The sequence below is a fragment of the Ailuropoda melanoleuca genome, chromosome 17 (genome assembly GCF_002007445.2).
Source record: "Ailuropoda melanoleuca isolate Jingjing chromosome 17, ASM200744v2, whole genome shotgun sequence".
NCBI lineage: Eukaryota > Metazoa > Chordata > Mammalia > Carnivora > Ursidae > Ailuropoda > Ailuropoda melanoleuca.
In genome coordinates this window covers 27,640,456-27,662,094 of record NC_048234.1, presented here as the reverse complement: position 1 = coordinate 27,662,094, position 21,639 = coordinate 27,640,456, and the positions used below count along the sequence as shown (strand labels likewise).

Here is a 21,639-nt window from a genome sequence, read left to right as displayed (position 1 = left end):
AACTACAAATATTTAGAACTCCCTAAAAACAAGGATGGCAACCATGGCTATTGCCGAACACGAACCACGAGCCAGGCATGGTGCTAGGTTCTGTGCAGGTTTTCTCTTTTAATCCCAAATAGAAACTTCATGGGATAGGACTCTTATTATCCCCATTTTCAGAGATAGAAACATGAGGTTTTGAACAATCTCCTTAAAGTCACGTGACATACTTTATAGCCATTAAAAAATGTCTTGAAGTAATTTTATGACATGGGAAAATGTTAAATAAGGAAGTCAGATAAAACTAAATATAACTTATGATCCAAAATATTTTATGAAGTCTCTGTGTATATGTGTGAATCTGAAGGAAAAAAATGTGCCCAAACACTAACAGCAGTTTTTCTGGGTAATAGAAATATGGTTTTTTTTTTTTTTACTTTTTTTATTCTATTCAGAATTTTAAAATTTGCCATAATGAACATGAACCTCTATTAAAAGTTTTTATTTTTTTAAGATTTATTTATTTATTTGAGAGACAGAGAGCTCGTGTGCCAGCAGTGAGGGGAGGGGCAGAGGGAGAGAGAGAAAGAGTCCTCAAGTATGCTCCCTACTGAGTGCAGAGCCAGATGGGGGGCTCGATCCCAGGACTGTAAGATCATGACCTGAGCTGATATCAAGTCAGACACTTAACTGACTGAGCCACCCATGTGTCCCTATTATAAGGTTTTAAATAACCACAAGTATTTGTATGAAAAAAGATGGGTGTTATATAATATCTAAGTTCTCAGAAGAGGTAAATAGTTCTTAAAGATATTTTTTCACTATTCATAGTTACTAAGTCACCAACACCCACCCTGGAAAAGGCAGCTGGACAGTCCAAGGCCAAGTATCAAGGCAATCCATTACCAGAGAATTCTGAGGAAAATAAATCTCAGAAAGGGGCTTGAGAACTCCTGTCACCATCACATTACATTATTTCCTTCTCGCAGGAAGTAAAGACAAAAAGAGGCCATGACTATAGTTCATTTAAAAAAAAAAAATTCTTAAGTCTCAATGTCTGTCTTCCAAAAAATCAAGTCATATCTGCATTGAGAGCTGAGGACACCTGCCAATCTCATTCTTGTTTCTTCTTTTTGAAGGCTGCTTACTTATTCTTCTGGGATATATTTCTTGACAAATTGTGGAGACGCTTTTATCCTCATACACCAAACAAGGCAAAAGAAAGTTATAATTGGGTATTATAGTTTTGACTCAAGGGAGAAAATAAAAGTCATCAGACTCCCATCTCATTGGTTTCCCCCCAGAGAACCTGGTTTTCCACTGCAGGCTAAACTCCTTTGTTTGCATTCCATTCACTAAGCATCTGATGCCACTACTGAGGTCCAGGGTTATTTGCCCATCAAAAAATGCTAACTTTGGAAGAAGGCTGGGAAAGGTGAGGATAACATCTGGGTTTTGCTTGGCATTGCACTTGATAGAGAATAAGAGTTAGTAAAACACTTTTCCAATTTCTGACAATGTATTGTAATATCTGTGTCATCGTGAAGAAAGGAGGGACAGTCTTGCCTTAAATGGAAAGGTATCATTGATTTTCCTCAACCTGAAAATGGCTTCATAAGTTGTAATATCATTCCAGAAGATTCTGGAAACCAAGAAGATCAGTATGACAGGTGGTGCAAAACAGTGGGAGAAAATATAGAGAGCAGGTGATACTTGGGATACATTACGTCTGATAAACGTGTGACACACAGTGTTTGATAAATATTTATCAAAGGGATGAAGATGTACTAGCCTAATAGTGCTTCCCGGTGATCATGCACCCAGTTTGGTCCCAGCATGTATTACAAGCCCACTTCCCCACAATCTATCCGTATTCCTTGAGGACAGTGCTGGTAAAGCAAAGTGAAATAGTGCAAGTTCCAGCAGAGCAGACTGGATTAAAGGCAGGGCTCCAGCACTGAACTATAAAGCAGGGAAATGGACCCAAAGCCTCTTCTCATTAACTCATCCACTGAGGAGGGAAGATAGCAATTCTGACCCCCTGTGGCAACTAGGGGAACTACACCTCACCGTGGGATAATATTTGGGTCACCAAATGTATTTCCAAACCTGGCCAGCAGGGGCTGTGGCTCTGGTACATGTAGGGATTCATCAGAAGAAGAAAACATAGTTCAGGTCAACGTATTGTTAATATGAACCCCTTGATACGGTTTAAACTACGTGCTCTTCTCAGAAGCCAAAGGAGATGATGCCAGCCATGTGTCAAAATGCAGTTTTTCAGTTTTCAAATTGATGGTGAAGTAATTTTCTTCAGAGAAGTAAATTTAGTTTCCACATATATTTGCCAGAATTTATTTTTTATGCCCCTCAGAAAAAATGAAAGGTGCAGTCTGACTGGTTGGTTCGTTCATTTGCCATCTAAAATTCTTCCTATGGCTCTGATCATTACATATAGAAATGATGATACAGAACGAGATCATAGCGATCAGAACCTTCCCGATACAAGGCTATCCTCAGCATAGCCCTCAGACAGCTGTGGAAATGGCATTCACTCTTCCAGATGCTTGTTCGTGTGGTACTGTGGAAATATTTAGGGCAGATCTCTGGAGGCCAAAAGGGTTAAATTTTCTAAAAATGCTTAACTTAAATCAGGTGGGTATTTAGGTGCCATAAAAATCCAGCTTAATTTTTAGAAAGACTGAAACTTACAATAGCATGCCTGAATTCTTATACCATGAGCATTTGTTCCGAACGTACAATTGCTTTAAGAGGTACAAACTCAATTACAGAATGAGTAAGTCAAGGAGAAGCAATGCACAGCACAGGGAATATAGTCAATAATATTGTTAATAACTGCGTATGGTGACAGAAGGTAACTAGACTGAAAAAGAAAAAAAAAAGGAAATTACCTTTAGGAGATGAAGTTCCTGGGGGATGGTTTGTCATCTCTCATCATCTTTTGTTATAAAGTAGATCAAGAAAAAGGGAGTGTCATCCACATTGTAAACTTGGCAACACGTATAAACCAATTCTCTAATCTTATTACTATACAGTACAAAAATGATCCACGTAGAAATAAGCATCACTTTATTTACTCATCTGCATTATAATCGAATGAGATGGTAAACCTGCAGAGCAATAGATAATTCCATTTCTGACATCATAGTAACATTTTTCGTGCAGATAACAGAAGTTTTTGTTTCACAGTGCAGCTGCTCTAAGTTAAATTGATTCAATTTCATTTACAAGCATTTACTCAGTGCCTACCTGTGTATAGCACTACACTTACTAGGCATACAAAAGAGTTGGCAGGTAGGATCCTTGCTCACAGGGAGCTTCCAATCTGGAGAGGAAAGATGATCCACGCATACAGGAAACGATAAAGAACTGTGAAAAGTCACAGGAAAACCTATATAAATAATAGACTCTGAATTAAAGACAACAGGGTCCAAGGAAACCTATCAGGAGTGATACAATTGGGAATGGAGGCCAATCTGGAAAACTGGACCAAAAGAAGTACATCTTGAATTTGTTTCATGGCAAGTGATGAGCATGTGGATTGGCAGAGGAACAGGAGATCGTTTCATGGCCAGATCAAGAGTGAAGAAGGAAAAACTCAAAAACATGGTAACAAAAACCAGCAAGTCAATTGCAGGGAATGGCAGGCAAATTGGCTTAGCTCTGGAGGACACTGTGGGTGAGCAGAGGTCATTAAAGTCACACAACAAGGCTGGCTGAGGGCACTGATCGCCTCTCTTCAAAGTCAATTCAAACATTAAATAAAAATAATTCTTAAAGACAACTATAAACTAAAGCCCCCCATAAAAGTGTATGTTTTCTCAATCTTAACAAAAAAGCCAAGACAAATTATGGAATATTAGAATCTAAACTCAGGAGATGTGATCACTGGAGGTCATGATCAGGTGTGATGGAGTTGCAATCATGTACAATTGTCTTTTTTTTTTAAACTCACAAAGAGGTGGGTTGTCTAAGACCCATATGCCTCCTCAAGCTGAGACCTTCAACCCAGTGCTACTTAGACCCCTATTTCCCTTAGGATTTTCCTTTGAAAAACCCATTCCTTTTCATATTGAATCCAGCAGCAAATAGAAAGTCGTGAGTATAATTGTAGGGGCCCTGGATGGGGAGACAGGAAAAAAAATGGAAAACAAGACGTTGGTTTCAAACTGTGAGTTAATGAATCATTACAATGAATACTTTATAAAGATATTTCCGAACCCTAAAGGGGAAAAAGGGTGAAATATCTCTGTTCCCAGGCCAAGAAAACTAAGGCAGAAGGAGCGTATGAGTGTATAACATGGAAGTCCATATGAGCAAAGTATTTTTAATTAACCCAAAAGGTAAACCAGTAACCTGTATTGCTGAATCACATCCACTCTTAAACTCAGTTTGTTAGAAGAGATGCAGGGAAATGAGTCAGGGGAGAACATCATGGTGCAGGAACAAATCCCTTCATTTGGAACAAGGTGGAGATCCTCCTTGCTGAACAAGGACTGAGGATGCCTTGACTGACCAGCATGACCTTGACAATCCACGGGAATTAGAACGGGGGAGCAGCAACTTCACAATGCTTGTGTTCTTGCCCTTTACATGAGTCATTGCTTTTACACCGCAAGGTGACGAGCATTTCTGGGTCCCAGCGTGTCTCTGAAAGTCAATGGCCACCAGCAGCCGCAGCTGTTCGAGAGGGAGAGAGAGAGAGAAAGAGAACATGAAGAAGCAAGTGACAATTTAGCTTTCATTGTTCTTAGTGTTCTGAAAGAGGTGATCTGAAGACTGTATCTTCCAAATGTGCCCCACGTTGCCACAATATTTAGTATTTTTATATTCAAAATATTTCTATATTTCTTATTTTTCAGGAGAGTGAAAGTGAACGTTCTGCTATTTTTATAGTATTTATTCAGTATTGTTTATGTAATGAATACAAAAATGTATCCTGTTTAAATTTTTCCAGTAAAAGAATTCCTTATTGGCCGGTAGGAATTCAGTAGGTATTTACTGAATGACTGTTAAGTATAAAGTTCTATAGTAACTTCTGAGGAAACAACTATGAATAAGATAGTCTCTGTCTTTACAAAGGTTGTATATGTTTTTAAGTACAAATTATGGAAAAATATCAAATAGCATGCAATAGGATTGTATCATTATTTACGACAATAAAGGTAACAGTAAGCTTTAACCAGAATTCAGATCTTAAAAGTCAGAACTTTTCGCTCACTATTCTAAACACTAATTTGATCATGTTAAATTATAGTCACAATCTAGAACAAATACAAGAGCAGTGTGGTTATGTGTGACATACATGCTTCCAACTGTAAGATGCCCAAGGGGCTCACTTCAGCTTTAAGGACACACATAAGCCAAGAGTGGAGGGATGGAAAGAGATACTGCATGCAAATGGAAACCAGAAGCAGGTGTAGCTACACTGACTTCAGACAAGCTACATTTTAAGCCAAAACAGTAACAAGAGACACAGAAGGTCATTATGTAATAATTAAAGAAGACACAAATAAATGGAGAGATAGTTCACGTTAATGGATTAGAAGAATACTGTGAAAATGTCCATACCACCGAAAACAATCTATAGATTCAACGCAATCCTTATCAGAATTCCAGTGGCATTTTCAAAGAAATAGAAAAAAAAAAAAACACAAACCCTTGTATTCGATGGAACCACAAAAATATCCCAAATAGCCAAAGCAATCTTGAGAGAGAACAAAGCTAGAGACATCACACTTCTTGATCTCAAACTATACTGCAAAGCAACAGTAATTAAACGGTATGGTGTTGGCATCAAAACAGACAGTAAGATCACTGGAACAGAATAGAGAAACGAGAAATAAACACAGACGTATACAGCCAATAGTTTTTGACAAGGTATCAAGCATATACAATGAAGAACGGATATTCTCTTCAATAAATGGTACTGGAAAAACTGGATATCCACATACAAAGGAATGAAACTGAACCCTTATCTTACAACATACACAAAAATCAACACAAAATGATGAAAGGCTTGAATATAAAACCTTAAACCATAAAACCCCTAGAAGAAAACCTAGAGGAAAAATCTCCTTGCTCTTGGTCTTGGCAATGATTTTTATATTTGACACCAAAAACAAAGGCAGCAAAAGCAAAAACAAACATTAAACTAAAAAGCTCCTGCACAGCAAGGGAAATCATTGATAAAATGATCAGGCAACCTATGGAATGGGAGAAAATATCTGCAATTTGATAAGGGGTTAAGATCCAAAATAGACAAGGAAATCATGCAACTCAACAACATAAAAACCAAATAACCTAATTTAAAATGGGCCAAGGACCTGAATAGACATTTAGCCAAAGAAGACATACACATGGTCAATATTTGTACATGAAACGGTGCTCGACATCACTATCAGGAAAATGCAAACCAAACCACAATGAGATAGCACCTCACACCATTAGGATGTCTATTATCAAAAAGGCAAGAGACAACCAATGCTGGCGAGGACGTGGAGAAGAGGGAACAATTGTGCACTATTGGTGGGAATGTAAACTGATATAGCCAGTATGGAAAACAGTATGAAAGTTCCTTGAGAAATTAAAACTAGAACTATCATACAATCCAGCATCCTACTTCTGGATATATATCCAAGACAAATGAAATCATTAATTTGTATTCCCATGTTCATCGCAGCATGGGAGGATGAAAACAATGTAAGAGTCTATATGGAGAAATGGAGAAAGAAAATGTGATATACATACAATATCATAATATATATAATATATATATAATATAATATTATTCAGCTTTATAAAAAAAGAAAATCCTGCCATTTACAACAACATGGATAAACCTGGAAGACGGTATGTGAAGTAACACAAGCTAGACAGAGGAAGACAAACACTGCATGGTATCACTTATGTGTGGAATCTGAAAAAAAAAAGGAGAAAAAAATCAAACTCATGAAAACAGAGAGTAGCATGGTGGTAACCAGGAGCTTGGGGGTGGGGGAAATAGGGAGAGGTTGGTAAAAGGGTACAGATTTTCATTTGTAGGATGAATAAGGTCCAAGACTGTTATGTAGAACACAGTGAACCATAGCTGATGATACCATATTATATAATTGAAATTGGCTAAGAGAGTAGAACTTAAGTCTTTTCACCAAAAAGAATAAAGCAAATATGTGAGGTGATGGATGTGCTAATGAACTCAGTGGTGGGAGTCCTTTCATAATTGTTACGCATAGCAACACTCACATTGTACACTTAAAGTGTGTTACAATTTTATTTGTCAAAGCTGAAAAAATTTAAAAGCAATTAAAGAAACAAGTAGCTTAGTGATGAAAAAAATTGTAAGCCAAGTGTAATACAAGGACATAGCACTGGAAATTGCTGCATCCATTCCTGTTCCCATAAAGGTCAGCCAACGTGAATGGAGTAGTGCTGAAAGAATCATAGAGAAATGGGGCTCAGCCCTGCTCACTTCTAAACTTGGGATAAAACGTGGCCTGAAGCCATAAATACCACTCTCCTATTCATCTGTGTGGTCTAATGAATTTATTTTTTTTCCTACTTAAACCAATCTGGGTTGAGTTTTATTACTTATATGGGGGGAAAGCCCTAGGAATATTGGAGTTTTAAAGTTAAGAATGAGGGAAAAGTTTGAAAAAATCTTCCCTAAACTTCTTAGACATCACTTTTCCATGTGGAAAGCAGAGCACATCAGGGATTTGGCAAATTGGGGTATGCCTTTTTGGAATATTTTTAAAATTAAGGAGGTTGCAAAAAAAAGAGATTAATGAATTAGAAAAGGCTCCAGGAAATCAACAGTGGTGAGTTCAGAAGACCCTAATGGTAACTTCCCAGTGTGTCCATCTATGTATAAAAATGGTCCCACTGAGCAGGAAAGACTCTGCATTTGTGTCTGCTATTGGTTATATTGGGTATATATGTATATATTTATTTATTAAATAAATATATTATATATATATTTGATTTGAAAAATCAAATCAGCAATAAACTGAAATTGGGTTTTAAATGAGAACCTCAGAACTATATATATTAAATATATATATATTTATTAAAATATAAAATACTTTATTTATTTTTTGACAGAGAAAGAGAGCATGAGTGTGGGCAGAGGAGGGCAGAGGGAGAAGCAGACTCTCAGCAGAGCAGGGATTCCGACATGGGCCTCCATTCTCAGGACCCTGAGATTATGACCTAGGCAAAAGGCAGACACTTAACTGACTGAGTCACCCAGGTGCCCCTTATGTCTGCTATTTGTATATGACTATATGGATGTCGTCTTCATCTTCTGTCAATTTGCAAAGTCACCTTTCCATTACTATTGCCAAGTTTACATTTCCGAATTTTTCTTTCTCTTTCCTTCCCCCCCCCGCCCGGAAAACAACCAAGCCTCCTGGATATGATGCCTGAGAGGGTCTCAAAAGGTGAACAGTAAAAATTGTGGAATGACTCACTCAGGCAATAATGTCACACTGCACCAAATGCCCCATTTGGAGAGGGAAAAAAAAAAAGGAAAAGCATTTTTTTGTAGGAGAAAAAATTGCAATCATAAACGTTTCTCCAACCTGCTCGGGCAGCTGCCATTTTCTTGTTGCGCATTTTGTTCTCCAAAGCTTGCTACACAATACAAAAAGGAGAGAAGAACATGAGCTTTCCTGGTATTTCCTACTACTTGCTGTTAATAAAGATAATATGTTAATGAAGTAAATTATATCCTACCTGCTTCATCTTCTTTTTCAGATCCAGATTTGCTGCCTTCTGGCCCTTTGCAGTAGCATTGAGATAATAGATGGTCAAGCTACATTTTAAAAAATAATAAGATTTCTGGTATTTTTTAGTTCAAGATTCTTCTTAAACTTACATTCACTAAATCATAGAACATTGGGGTACTGGAGTGGATTTTAAGATATTTTCTACTCTAAACATTTTATAGTACAGATAAAAGATTGAAGTACACAGGGGTAAAGAAGTACATTCAGGACATAATTACTAGGGGTGGACCTGGGAAGATGGGACCCAAGGGGGTCCTTTCCCACAGCCCAGCATTCTGTCTCCCATACCTCACTGCCTAACTGTAGCTTCTTCTTGGAAATGTACTAACATCCGTTGAAATCATAATTAAAAGTAACATTTCAAATTGACATTAATTTACTTAAGCATAGGGAATATATAGAATAAACTATTGAACTTCTGCTATAAATTCCCTCCTTTAGCTTTTACATCATCATCGTTCACTAACATGGATTTTTCTTTTCCATAGGATATATTGTTTGCGTTTCTCCCTTCTTCAAAAAGAAAAGTTTTATAAAGGAATATTCTTGGCTTTTAGTTGACATTTACGTTTCTAGAAAGAGCAAATTCCAGCCAAACATTTGTGTAAAAATAAATATGTTCATCTTCACTTAAAGCAAAACAAACAAATAAAATGCAGTTTAAAAAAAAAAAAGGTAACTGGCATTGCTCTTTGTTGCAAATAACTGGATACTAAACACATTTCCTCTATTTCCCAACCATGACAGATTATATCCTTTAGGAGCCATCTGGTGCTAGCAGCACAATTATTGATATGGTTTTGCCGGATTTGTTTATCTCTTATACGACTGATGGGAGTTTGAATGAAATTACATACATGAAAACATTTGGTATACTATTTGGCATGAAGTAGGTGCTCAATAAATTGTGTGTGTGTGTGTGTGTGTGTGTGTGTGTGTGTGTAATATAAGGATGTTCTTTGAAAAATGCCTGGATTTAGAGGATAAACTCAAAGACCTCACAAGTCACTTGCAGTTTTGGAATTCTCTAGTCTCCAAAGGAATGAACCTGGCTACAGAGAACTAACCTGAATTCTACTCAGTTACCCAAAAACCATCCAAGCTGATTTAATATGATCCATTGGGGAATTTCAAAATGCTTATAATATGTAACATTCTCTAATTAAGGGTAATAAAGAGCCAAGCCAATTGCATGAGCCCCATAAACTGGAAGATGAGATCCCAGGATTTGAAAAATCAAATCAGCAATAAACTGAAATTGGGTTTTAACTCAGAACCTCAGAACTATAACCAGCCTTCCACGACATCTATTTGACCTCATATCCTGCCAACTTTTCTCTACACAGTCTGTACCAAGGGTTGGCAACTGTAGTCTCCAGGGCAGAGACGACTTCCAGTCTGTTTTGCATGGCCTACGAACTAAGAATGGTTTTTACATTTTTAAATGGCTACGTAAGTATTTACATAATACCCCCAATTTTGCCTTCTGACCCACACAACCTAATATATCTACGACTTGGCTCTTTAAAGTGTGCTGACCCTGAGTCTAAGCCATCCTTGCCAAGTGGCTCCTAGCCCTTCTGTATCTTCCCACTCATCCCAAACTCAGTGTTTGGTGCTTCAAAGGATTATGGGGAATAAGAGATAGGAAACAAGACATGGGTTCGAATTTACTTATTAGCCACTTGATTTGGGGCCGATCTTCCGTGCGATACCAATAATGTGATTAATGGGGCCAACCTATTCCGGAGGAAATTAAATGATTAACATATGGGTAGGGCCTGGAACAGAGGCAAGGTTAGTTCCTCTTCCACACTCTCCAGACAGCTTATTAAATCTTTAATTGGCAGCATGAGAACCATGTTTCTCCTTCGCTTAAAAACAAATCATCTCTCATTAAGTTAAGACTGTAGTCATAAAATCTGACATTAAGTTTTGTTGGGTTTTATTTTTTTAATATAAGATCTCATTTATACCACTAAATGGCCTTGACTTTTAAAAACCCTATAATACTTAGCATGTTCGCAGAAACTGCTGTATCATGAAAATTTGGAAAAGAAAAATCACTTCAGGGGCCATCTGGTGAAACAGCTGGCCTCCAGCAGGTCATTTTGTGACACGTGTGCGTTGGAGACTCCTATTAGATTCTGAATGCCACCGCATGATCAAGGGTCTCTAATATATAAAAGTAATCTGCTTTGCTGTTTAATTATCCCTGTGGGCTATTAGCTCGCCCTCAGAGAAGGTGTCACGTGCAAAGAGGTTGGATTTTTTTGTCAACCTCCTATTACCATCTTGCCTTACTATACTCTTTCTTACCTAGGGAAAATCACTTGGTCCCTCTAAACCGGTGTTGCAAGAAAATCGAAGATGACACTCATCCTGTCTGATGTGGCCCATGACCACGACCATCACAAAGGTGATGCCAACAACTTAGCCCAGAACCCAGTTCATGTACTTCAAATCATTGGGATTTCTTTCCAGGAGATTTCCTAGTTTTACCTTTTTAAAAACAAATCCAGCCCTTTGCATCGGGTTTGTTTCTAAAGTGTTTCTGAGGGTGTTTTCATACTTGCCCTCCTTAACTGAGAGAGAGCAGTGGTGGGTCCAGACTTTCTATTCAGGAGGGCCTCAGGGGTTGAAAAGGCGGCCTAGGGCAAAAAAAATTTTTTTCCTAGCTCTTTGATAGCAAGCATATTTTTCCTCAGAATGTAATTTTATCTCTGTGGTGGTCAAGAGTCAGAAGCCAATGAAAGTTACATGGAAACAAAAGCCCCTTCCCAAGTTCCCCTTTGGATATCACCTCTGACTTTTGAAGGGATAGACTAAGTGACGTTTCCAAGACCCTTCTGGTCCCCTGATTCTATTATCATGGACACACACTTACTGATGGCCTTTCAGGAACAAGGACATGGTAATTTCTAAGACCACTTAAACCCTTAGCTCTGAAATATAGCCGATAGGGCCCCCGGAGGGAGTATTAACTTAGAGGCTCATCATTTCTATGTGTTCACAGCCATCTGCTTTATGGAACAAGAGGTGGGGGCAGGAGATGGGGGGAAGCTCAATGCGCTGATTAGATTTAACATTTAGCATTTATGTTTCCCTCGCTTTAGATGTTTACTGATAATTATTTTGGTTACTTGGGAACAAATCTTATAATCCTAGGCAGGCAAAGACAGATGCAGATGGCTATGAATTACATCCAATAGGATCAGAATATGGCTCATGAATTTCAGCCTCTCACCACCATGTAATCAACCCTGAATTTGGTGAGATTACAGCACAACCCTTAGAGAGCGTGAGAAAGCTAAGAAAAAAAAAAAAAAAGAAAGAAAGAAAAGAAAAAAAAAAAGCTGGAATTTAAAAGGAGCCAGGCTTTCTTCATTACAAAGGCCCTTTCTATGAGCAGGGAAGCACATACATCATGACCAAAATGACAGCGATGACCAGTCCAGGATTAGAAAGCTGTCTCAAGATCTTTGCCATCCAGCTTGGGAAATCATGCTCCAGTGTTTCTCCAATGACTTCGAACATCCTATTTTTGCCACTGAAGGAAAAAGAAAGGAGGGGGGCGGGGAAGAGAAGTTTATTTAAAACCTACGTAGAAACCACGATTACAGTAAGAAAACTAGAAATCTTTCTTGGACAGCACCTAAGTGCTCTTTCAGGTTGGGAACCTGAAGTTTAGCTACAACTCCTGGCACTTTGACCTCTTACTGTCAACATGTGGGAAAGATACGAGAAATGGTATCCCAACATAAACACACAGTTGAGCGGTTAGGAATTTAACCACAGCATTAGGAGAAGATTTTTTTAAAGAAGTATTTCTAAGATTTTGATTGAAATATATTTTATAAATAGCTCATAAGTCTACCCCTCAGCGAGCTGTCCTTGTTGGGGAACACTCCCTTTGGGCTGAATAAATAGTGCACTTGATTGTTTAATTAGCCTTGGAAATGAGCATAAGGAATAGCTTAACGGAATAAAGTCCACAAATAATCCAATATCTCTCCCATGCAATAGCTGCTATCTCATTTTCCACAGACTTCTTTCATGGGAGTTATTAATAGGTAACCACACTGAACGATGAGTCCTTTCTCTCTCTGCATCTCTTGTGGATAGGCCCTAAAGACTGTCAGCTCAGTCCAACTGCCAGGAACAGAAAATGCGAAAAGAAGGCAAATAAGCCTAAAAAGCAAAAATCCTTAATGGGTTTGTTCTCAGCCCATTAAGGTAAGAATCAGCCTTTACAAACTATAAAAATGAGAGCAGGAATTCTGTTGTATCTTACTATGTGATATTAAGAATTATAAAGTAATACCCATCACGTCAAGTTCTTTTTTCTGTATATGCATATTGATTCTACTATGAAAAGCTGTAATTCTCAGAAAAGAAGATTAGGTTATTTATCACCAAGTGGTAGGTATCACCAGAATAAAGGTTGGTATAACACTTGATATAACATTCTGGTTTCACTTTTGTTTTTTGATCTTTATACATTTTCACCCACTAAATAAACATGAGCCACAGTTACAGATGAGATTTTTTTTTTGCTCCTGATCTAACTAATGATATCTCTCAAAAGACTGAGAATAATCCCAAGTATCTAGTCAAGAGTTAGTTGCTGGACTGCTGAGGTGTAAGTTTTGCTTCACAAATTACAAATCTGCCCCCAGCAAGACCTGTGCTGTATGAAGGGGGAATGTAGCTTGCAGACCACTCTAGATTATATCAGTTTATTCCACTAGGATTTCTTTATCCTCATCCACTCTAACTGGCCGTGCTTTTCTCCTAGACATGGGGGATACAGCTAGAGTGAGAAGGTAGGCAAGGGCAAGAGAAAATAAGACTATCGATCCGCTCCCCCTTCTCCAAGTTCTTGGGCTGAAGCTGATGCCTATGGTTAGAATGGGGGGACTGGAATTTTACAAAATGCTCTCTACCCACAAAGGTCTTCTCTGCATTCAGTCTGTCCCAAATTCAAAATCATTAGCATCTCTGGGGATTCTCCCCTTTCGAGGTCTGGTGTCTTAATGGGAGTCCAGATCTCTTACTTCTGTACAAACTAAAGCAGCATCTACTGATCCCCCAAAATCCTTTCTTTCTGACAGTTTAGCCCAAGTGTGCCACTTCCCAATATTCCCAGAAGTCTTTTCCAGTCTGCTGTGACTCCATAGGCAAATGAAAGGATACTGCGCTTACGCTCCTGTGGGCATAGTTTCATCCACCCTGGGTTAGAATAGTCTATGAGCAGACCTGTCTCGCCAGTGGACTGAGAGCTTCCCAGGACCGGAATCAGTGTCCAGTTGACTCCAACACCTCCTCTAATGCTTAGTGCATAAACAGTCATTATTCACTCATCACTTCCAATTACTGGCCAACACTCTACTGTGTTTAGACTCACAGAGATGAAAATTTTCTATCCCCAAGCTACACTATTTAAAAAAATAAACACATAAAGTATAATAGCAAATAAATAATGTAATAGCAGCACCACAATGTAAAACAAAAATGAATATAAATATAAAAGTGTCACGATATAACATAAATCTGCACTTCTCGTATGATCTCAGTTATTTTAAAAAGCTGCATAAAAAGAAAGCCAGAATGCAAAATGCCGAAATCTTGAGAGTTGTTATTTCAGATCTTTGGGATTATGAGAAGTGTTTATTTTCATGGAGAAATGTTTCTGTAATTCCCAGGTTTTCTAGGATAAACACATAATACCTTTGCAGTCAGATGAAAATACATAAAAATATAATTACCATGATGCTAACAGAGAGAGTATGTGAGAACCTAGAGAATTATAAATTGTTCAGAATTATTAGCGAGGGGCTGGAGGAGAAACATCATGTCAGCCAATGTGGTGGAGCAATTGGAGAATTTTCTTCATCTGGACACCAAATAAAGAGTTTTTAAATTGTTGAACTGGTTTAAGGTAAATCCACTTACTAGCCTATCAGAATAATTTTCTGGAAAATTCACCCTCCCTAGCCAGGTCTTATGAAAGCACGACAAGCTCGAATACCTTATCAAATTGCTTTTAAAAATAGGCCTTGTAAGATATGGAAGCCACTTGCCTGAAAACACACCCGTACCTGGAGTGATTAGCCATCTCTGTGCCCCTTCTGGGGCCATCCATTAACCTACCTCAAATGTATGTTTGCTGCCCACCCAGCTGCCATGTAGGGTCAGACGAGACAGGCTGAGCAAACCATCCCAAACTCATGGTCTCTAAGAGGGCCTCGTTTCTAGGGCAGAGCAACCCTTTTAAACTTTAAGTCCAAACAAATAAACGAAGCATACATTTTTTTTTTTTTGCTACAAAATGAGGAAAGTGACATGAGAAATGAACTATTTAAATAAGATAGAGATACCCCTTTCCTGACATGCTACTGAAAATATGTAAATTTTCTTGATCTCAAAATAGTGATATATATGCAGTAATTTTGCCTGTTTCCCAGTTAGGTCAAAATCAGATGCTGTGCCTTAGATACAGACTAATTTTTTTTCCATCAAATTCATAGTAACTGTGTGTGATACAAAGAGAGGCAAAAGGCTAAAATTGTGTGGTCATGGTACCTGTCTGGCTCAATGATATTTTTCCTAGGAAACCACATGTGTAACCACCAGCCAGCTCCATGTAGACATTGTGGGGTTTCCCTTCCTTTGATACATTTTTCTGAGAAATCTGACTTGCAATTAGAAAGTTAAAAGCAGGGGCGCCTGGGTGGCTCAGTCCTTAAGCGTCTGCCTTCAGCTCAGGGCATGATCCCGGTGTTCGGGGACCGAGCCCCACATCAGGCTCCTATGCTGGGAGCCTGCTTCTTCCTCTCCCACTCCCCCTGCTTGTGTTCCCTCTCTCGTTGGCTGTCTCTCTGTCAAATGGATAAATAAAATCTTTAAAAAAAAAAAAAAAAAGAAAAAGAAAGTTAAAAGCACATCTAAAATTCAACCTGGGTAATCACTTATGTGGGTAATTTGCAATCAGCTAAAGTCTTTGAATGGCTTATCTAGTGAACTTCGCACCCAGAGATTCATTAGAGATTTATCAAGACCAAGCTCTTCCTTAAGACTGCAATTTCACATTTAGTCTCCAGATGTCACTGTCTGCATTATTTATTTCAGCCAACGGGGCGGGGTGGGGGGGGGATCAGGATTTCTCAACAACAGTTTCCTGAGTATGACGGAACTCTAGTAGTTTCTGCCCTATCAGCTGGCTTAACATTTTCCTTTCCTTTCCAGTAAAGCAATAATAACTCAGACTATTATTAGAGTAAAAATGCATCTTTTATGCTTAAGTCTGTGAGCAATGAAACTTTTGACTTTAATAACTTGCATGTGACAGCATGACGAGGAAATTACATGTGGCCATTATTGGCTCATGCTTGTCATTCACGTGGCTTGTCACATTCACATTTCTTTCACTTGGAAAGGAGAAATAATTCAAATGCATGCTGACCAACGACTCAACAGGCAGAGATTCTTGGGAGGGACTTGTGGTAGATTCATTTATTATTATTATTATTATTATTATTATTTTAGAGAGAGAGGGAGAAAGGAGGGCAGAGGGAGACGGAGAAAAAGAATCTTAAGCAGGCTCCACACCCAATGCAGAGCCCCACGCACCGGCAGGGCCCTGAGATCACAACCTGAGCTGAATTCGAGAGTCAGGCGCTTAACCAACTGAGCCACCCGGGTGTCCCATGGTGGATTCATTTCTAAGGCCCTATTTAGGGAATGAAATCTCAATTCCCCAGATCCCAGGGACTTTGCTTTCTTGCTAAGGTGTCACAGACGGAACTTGGTCATAGAGAACTGGAGAAAAGTACATTTCAGCTTGGATCAGAGAGACTTCTTGACTCTTTATCACTGACTTGAGCGATTTATCCTTGTTATTTTGGAAGACTAAACATGCTGAACATCATCCTCAATTGTTTTACTAGCATGTAGCATTGTGGATTATAAAATATGCGACCCACTTTATATTCATAATCATCCAATAATGATCCCATGTCCTACATAGCTTGTGGAATAATCTACTTTTAATTAATTATTTTCTATTGGGCATGACATAGCGATAACTTCTGATTTTTGGACGTGGTGGCCTAGCATCAGGAAAATCTTCATATCCCCACCAGCAAAATCAGCCCTTCCTCTTTGCTACCCCCTTATGGCTCTGATTTATTGTCTGTATTTCACCCAGGTACAGCCCGGGTGCACTCAAATCATTTTCCCGTTTATGATTCCCAAATAAGAAAATCAGTGGAACTTCCCTGAGAATCTCCATGTTACCTAGTGAGCCTCAATGCCCAAAGAATCACATTTCTACAGACCAAAACAGATTGTTTGGGGAGGAAAAAATCCCCACAAAACTCATAGGAGTGGCTCTTCCTAGCTCCATGCCTGGAAGAAAACGACACCTAGGTGAGATTTCAAAGGCAAGAACCTGAAGGGGCCACAGTCGAAAGATGGCGGGAGGGATACAATCATGTACAGGACGGGCATGGTGGACAGGAAGAGGATGAGCAACAGCATGCCCAGGTAGAAGTTGTTCGATCTGGAAGCTTTGAAGACCCTGGCCTCGGGGACGTTGCAACACATCACGGCCCAGCACTGGAAGTACATGGATGTGTGGAGTCGGAGAATATTGATGCCTGGGAGGCTGGGGGCGAAGAAGGAGCCCATCCTGGAAGGAAAACATAGCTCTGCTCAATTCCAGTCTTCTCTTCATAACAAAGGCACACAGCACCTGTTCATTTCGCATCGCGCCTATTTGCTAAAGGCAGAAAATGTAGTGCCGCTTTCGACCCACAAATCCTTCTTTATAAATAAACTTGAAGGGTCAGTTTCCATCTTCTGTCACAGTTTACCATCTCCTCCATTATCCAGGAAGGGCCCACGTGATTCTCTCATAGCAACTATGCTGTTCACTGACTACATCTGCTCTCATTAATAAATTTAAACTACGCCAGAGAAAACAACATATCACATGTATTCACTTCTCTCTACTGCTTCTCAGATAAACTTGATTTCCCCTGATACTCAAATCCTGGATTAATAAAGCTAGAAATTTAACTTTTTAATAAACGCCCCTTAAAGCACTCATTCTATTCAAATAATCTGCATGTCTGGATTAATTACTTTTCTCATGGCTAATTAATTTTTGCTTAATGGAAGAGAAAAAATTAAAATAAGTTTATCTTTTTCTGATGCTATTCTCTATTAGCTATGTAGCTGTTATGGTGTTTTAGAGTTGAAGTATTTATGCTCAATCATAGTGTTTTCTTAATAGTCTATAGAAAGCTTTATGTGTTTGAGATAAAAATGCAACATATTCATTTAATTTAATGTAATCTGTTTACTTTCTTCCTTCAGCTTGTCCTGGAAATTCACTGCTTTGTACATCTGATTTTTAAAAACTATCTTTAAATGCCACTTTTAAACAGGAAGCACTCAGGTGAGGTCACTTTTACTTGCTGGCTTAGTTGGTTATTTCAACAAAATAAATTTCAATTTCCTTTGATGAGAAAATCCATCAGCATCATAAAACCATATTAATAGTAATGTATTGGTCCAAAACCAAAAAGAGGATACATGTGCACTTATTTTAGAAGTATGAGCACAGTCCTATCTTTTACACTGTCCCAGCTGTAATAAAGCCCTCAGCACTTCTAGTGAAGGTCAGCATTTTATATTTCCTGGATATGTGCAGTAGCTGCTTTAACGAATCCAACGCAAATTTGGTATAATACGGGGGTTGGGGGCAGGGATGAGTTAGATGAAGAAATTAGTTGCTGCTATTTCTGTAACTGAAATTATGCAAACCAGCATTAAACGATTCCATTTAAAAGTGGAACCTTGCCAAAATTTAGATCGTCTTGTTGGTAGGATTTCACACAACAGATCTGAATGATATTTTACATACCGAATGGACCAGAGACTCTGAAGTTAAATGATTTTATTTTTAAGTGGTAAGAACTTCGGGTGACGATCTAACCACGTGGGTTCATCAACTGTAGCACATGTACCACCGCGGCATGGGAAGCCGACAGAAGGGGAGCTGTGCGTGTCGGGGGATGGGGATATATGGGAACGCTCTGTGCTCTCAGCTCGGTTTTTCTGTGAACCCAACACTGCTCTAAAATTTTATGAATTAAAAAAAAAGTAGGAAGATAGACTTTGGAACAACACAGGGTGTCTCTGTTACAGGATAGCAAGAGAGATCCCAGAGCCTCAAGAACGTGAGCAAGTCAGTGACAGGCGCAGGTTAGGGGCCAGAATTACATAGCAGTACACTATATTCTCAAATGCTAATATTAGTAATGTCAGATGCTTGTGAATCATTATACTTGCTCCCTTCCAAACGTCAGGCTTGGCCATGTGATTTGTTCTGGCCAATGAAATGGTAATTAAAATGAAATATCTCACTATTGGAGAGAGACATTAAAAGCCCTGTGTGGATTCTGTTCTCATCCCTCTGCTACCCTGACCAGTGATGTTCCAGATGGACCCTATTTTGCCAGTCTAGGACTCCACGGTGAGAGTAACTTGCAGGAGCAGAGCCCTCTACCAACCCACACTGGGCATGTAGAGAAAACAAGAAGTAAAGGTTTCCCTTTAGGGGTTCTATTGAACTGTTGCACAAGCTAGTTTATCCTCAGACACAATTCTGTACATCATTTAAGACCTAGATTTGCCTAAAGCCACATATATTTGTACCACTATGTACACCAGCATCATTCGTCTGTATACATATATATGTATTCACATATGGACATGCATCTATAAATAAATTTCAGATTTTCAAAATAAATATTGAACAAATGGCTTAAGAACCATAACCTAGAAAAACAGATTCTGGCACACTGATATCTGCACCCTAATGCTCATCCCGTCTTTGCTCGTGACTCGCTAATCAGCTCGGCTCACTAAGTCCCTTCCCCAGACTTGAGCCCATCATCTGTCAGTTAAAGATCATTGTAATACTTTAGCCTTATAAAGTGCTTTTCTTCCAAGAAGATCAAAGCAAATGAAAGCTTCTTTTATTGAGCTCTCCTTATTACTCCAGTGACATGGTCCATGTCAGGTAAATTATTCACATTCGATCAACCAAGAAGATGAGGTAGCAGACGGTGACAACACCAGCGAACAGGTACACAAAGAGACAGTGTTGGTGCAATGTCCAAACCCATCTTCTCTCTCACCGTGTTCTCTGCTGTCTCTATACCCTGCTAGGAGAGAGATATGATGTGCATTCATCATTTTACAGTAGGACTGCAAAAACCTATGCTGTCCATTTTGAAACTAAATGTGTCATATAAAGGTTTACAGGTCATTTCAGCCAATTTTGTGACAAAATGGATTTTACCCATGAAGTTTCACTTTAACAGCATCAGTGTAAATAACCTCCAATAATTAGAAACCCCTAAAGCGATAGTTGAATGTCTCCAGTCACAAACCAAAGGAATTGAGTGCAAACTTCCCATGCACTTGTGTTTCCGTAGGGCCAAACTCAAGTATGGGTTCCTCATGCCTCATTAAAATAGTAGCTTACCAGGTGTGAGTCCCCTGGTGCAGGGGAGCCTACTGCGCTTAGAATACACACTCCGCACACCTCGCCCACCACGCCGCATCCCCATCCTTCACTAGCTTCCTGGGGGTTAGAAAAAAATCTGTTGCCCCGAAGGCGAATAATAGTTCTTTTGCTTCTGAAACTCCAGTAAGTGTGTGATTACCTCTGTACATTTAAAACAACACCATCGCTTTCTAATGACTTCTTCAGACTAACAAGAAGCAAGACTTGACCAGGATCTAAAGGATGAATACATAGAAAGGGATAGTGCAGTGATCGTGGAGAGATTTCGATAATGGGTCTGCCCATGAGAGAAGGGGGGAAGGTCTGAATTTATTTAAGAATGTCAACGTGAACAATAGTGGACCAAAGAGCTGCAAAATTATAAGTGAAACCTATCCGGACAGCTATTACAACAGCTTTTCCGATCATGGAAATGAATTTCTAGGACAATCTGTTGTCTTAGCTAGGAAAGAACAAGAAACAGACACGCAGCAGATGTCTGCACAAATGGCACCCACCAGGCCTAAGGGATTTGTGGCACTCTGTGTAAAGGCCAGGGAGTTTTAAAACTGATACAAGTTGATGGTTTCTCGTTGTTCCAGGTGCCGTGTTAGCCATTTTCTGCTGTGACCGCAGAATCCCCTCCAGAAAAGGAAAGATCCAGAACTCACAGAAGCTGCTCCCTTTACTCTCTTTGCCGGTGGTCCTAGGTTGGGCCACCCTGACTTTCCTCCCTGCTTGGAGAATGAAAGATGCATTTCACTCTTCAATGCCTCTCTGGGCACATGAGCCATAACTTGCAAAATTTAGAAAGCGAGAGGACAAGAATTGAATTTTTAAACATACCTGATAATGGAGAAGATCATCTTTTTATTGCCTTCCCTTCGTATGTGTTGACCTAGGGAGGCACAGGAATTTGACAGGCCCCGTGGCAGGACAGTGGGGCCCTTGGCTATGGTCTTTATATTATTGACGCAAGATAATTTTAACATTTGCAAAGAGGTCCAGTCTCGCAATGGTTTAATAATTCGATCCAGCTATGGTTGAAGGATTTAAGTAATATATGAAGCTCGTGCAAAACTTGAACCAAGTTACCGGTCCTTGTACACGGGACAACAGTGTGGTCAGTGGCACAGGGTGATATTAAACGTGCGTCGGCGGGCTAAAGAAGCTCAGTTAGAACTGCTTGTGGTTTGGGTGTTCTTAGTTAAGAGTGACAGATTTCCGAGACCACATGGTCCCCAGGTGAATCGCATGCTGGGATTCAGT

The 21,639-nt window shown here is 39.2% G+C and overlaps 1 protein-coding gene across 1 annotated transcript in view; it reads right to left on the bottom strand.

Moving 5' to 3' along the window:
- Nucleotides 1-3,116: 3,116 nt before the first annotated feature.
- The window catches only part of TMC1 (transmembrane channel like 1), a 355,988-nt gene continuing 337,465 nt past the window's right edge, over nucleotides 3,117-21,639 (bottom strand). The window contains exons 22-26 of the mRNA XM_034647338.1: nucleotides 17,242-17,481; nucleotides 12,214-12,339; nucleotides 8,737-8,815; nucleotides 8,583-8,634; nucleotides 3,117-4,680 (exon numbers count right to left, since the gene is read on the bottom strand). Of these exons, the coding sequence (XP_034503229.1) occupies nucleotides 4,658-4,680; nucleotides 8,583-8,634; nucleotides 8,737-8,815; nucleotides 12,214-12,339; nucleotides 17,242-17,481 (520 nt within the window). The 3' untranslated portion in view covers nucleotides 3,117-4,657. The remainder of the gene's footprint in view (nucleotides 4,681-8,582; nucleotides 8,635-8,736; nucleotides 8,816-12,213; nucleotides 12,340-17,241; nucleotides 17,482-21,639) is intronic.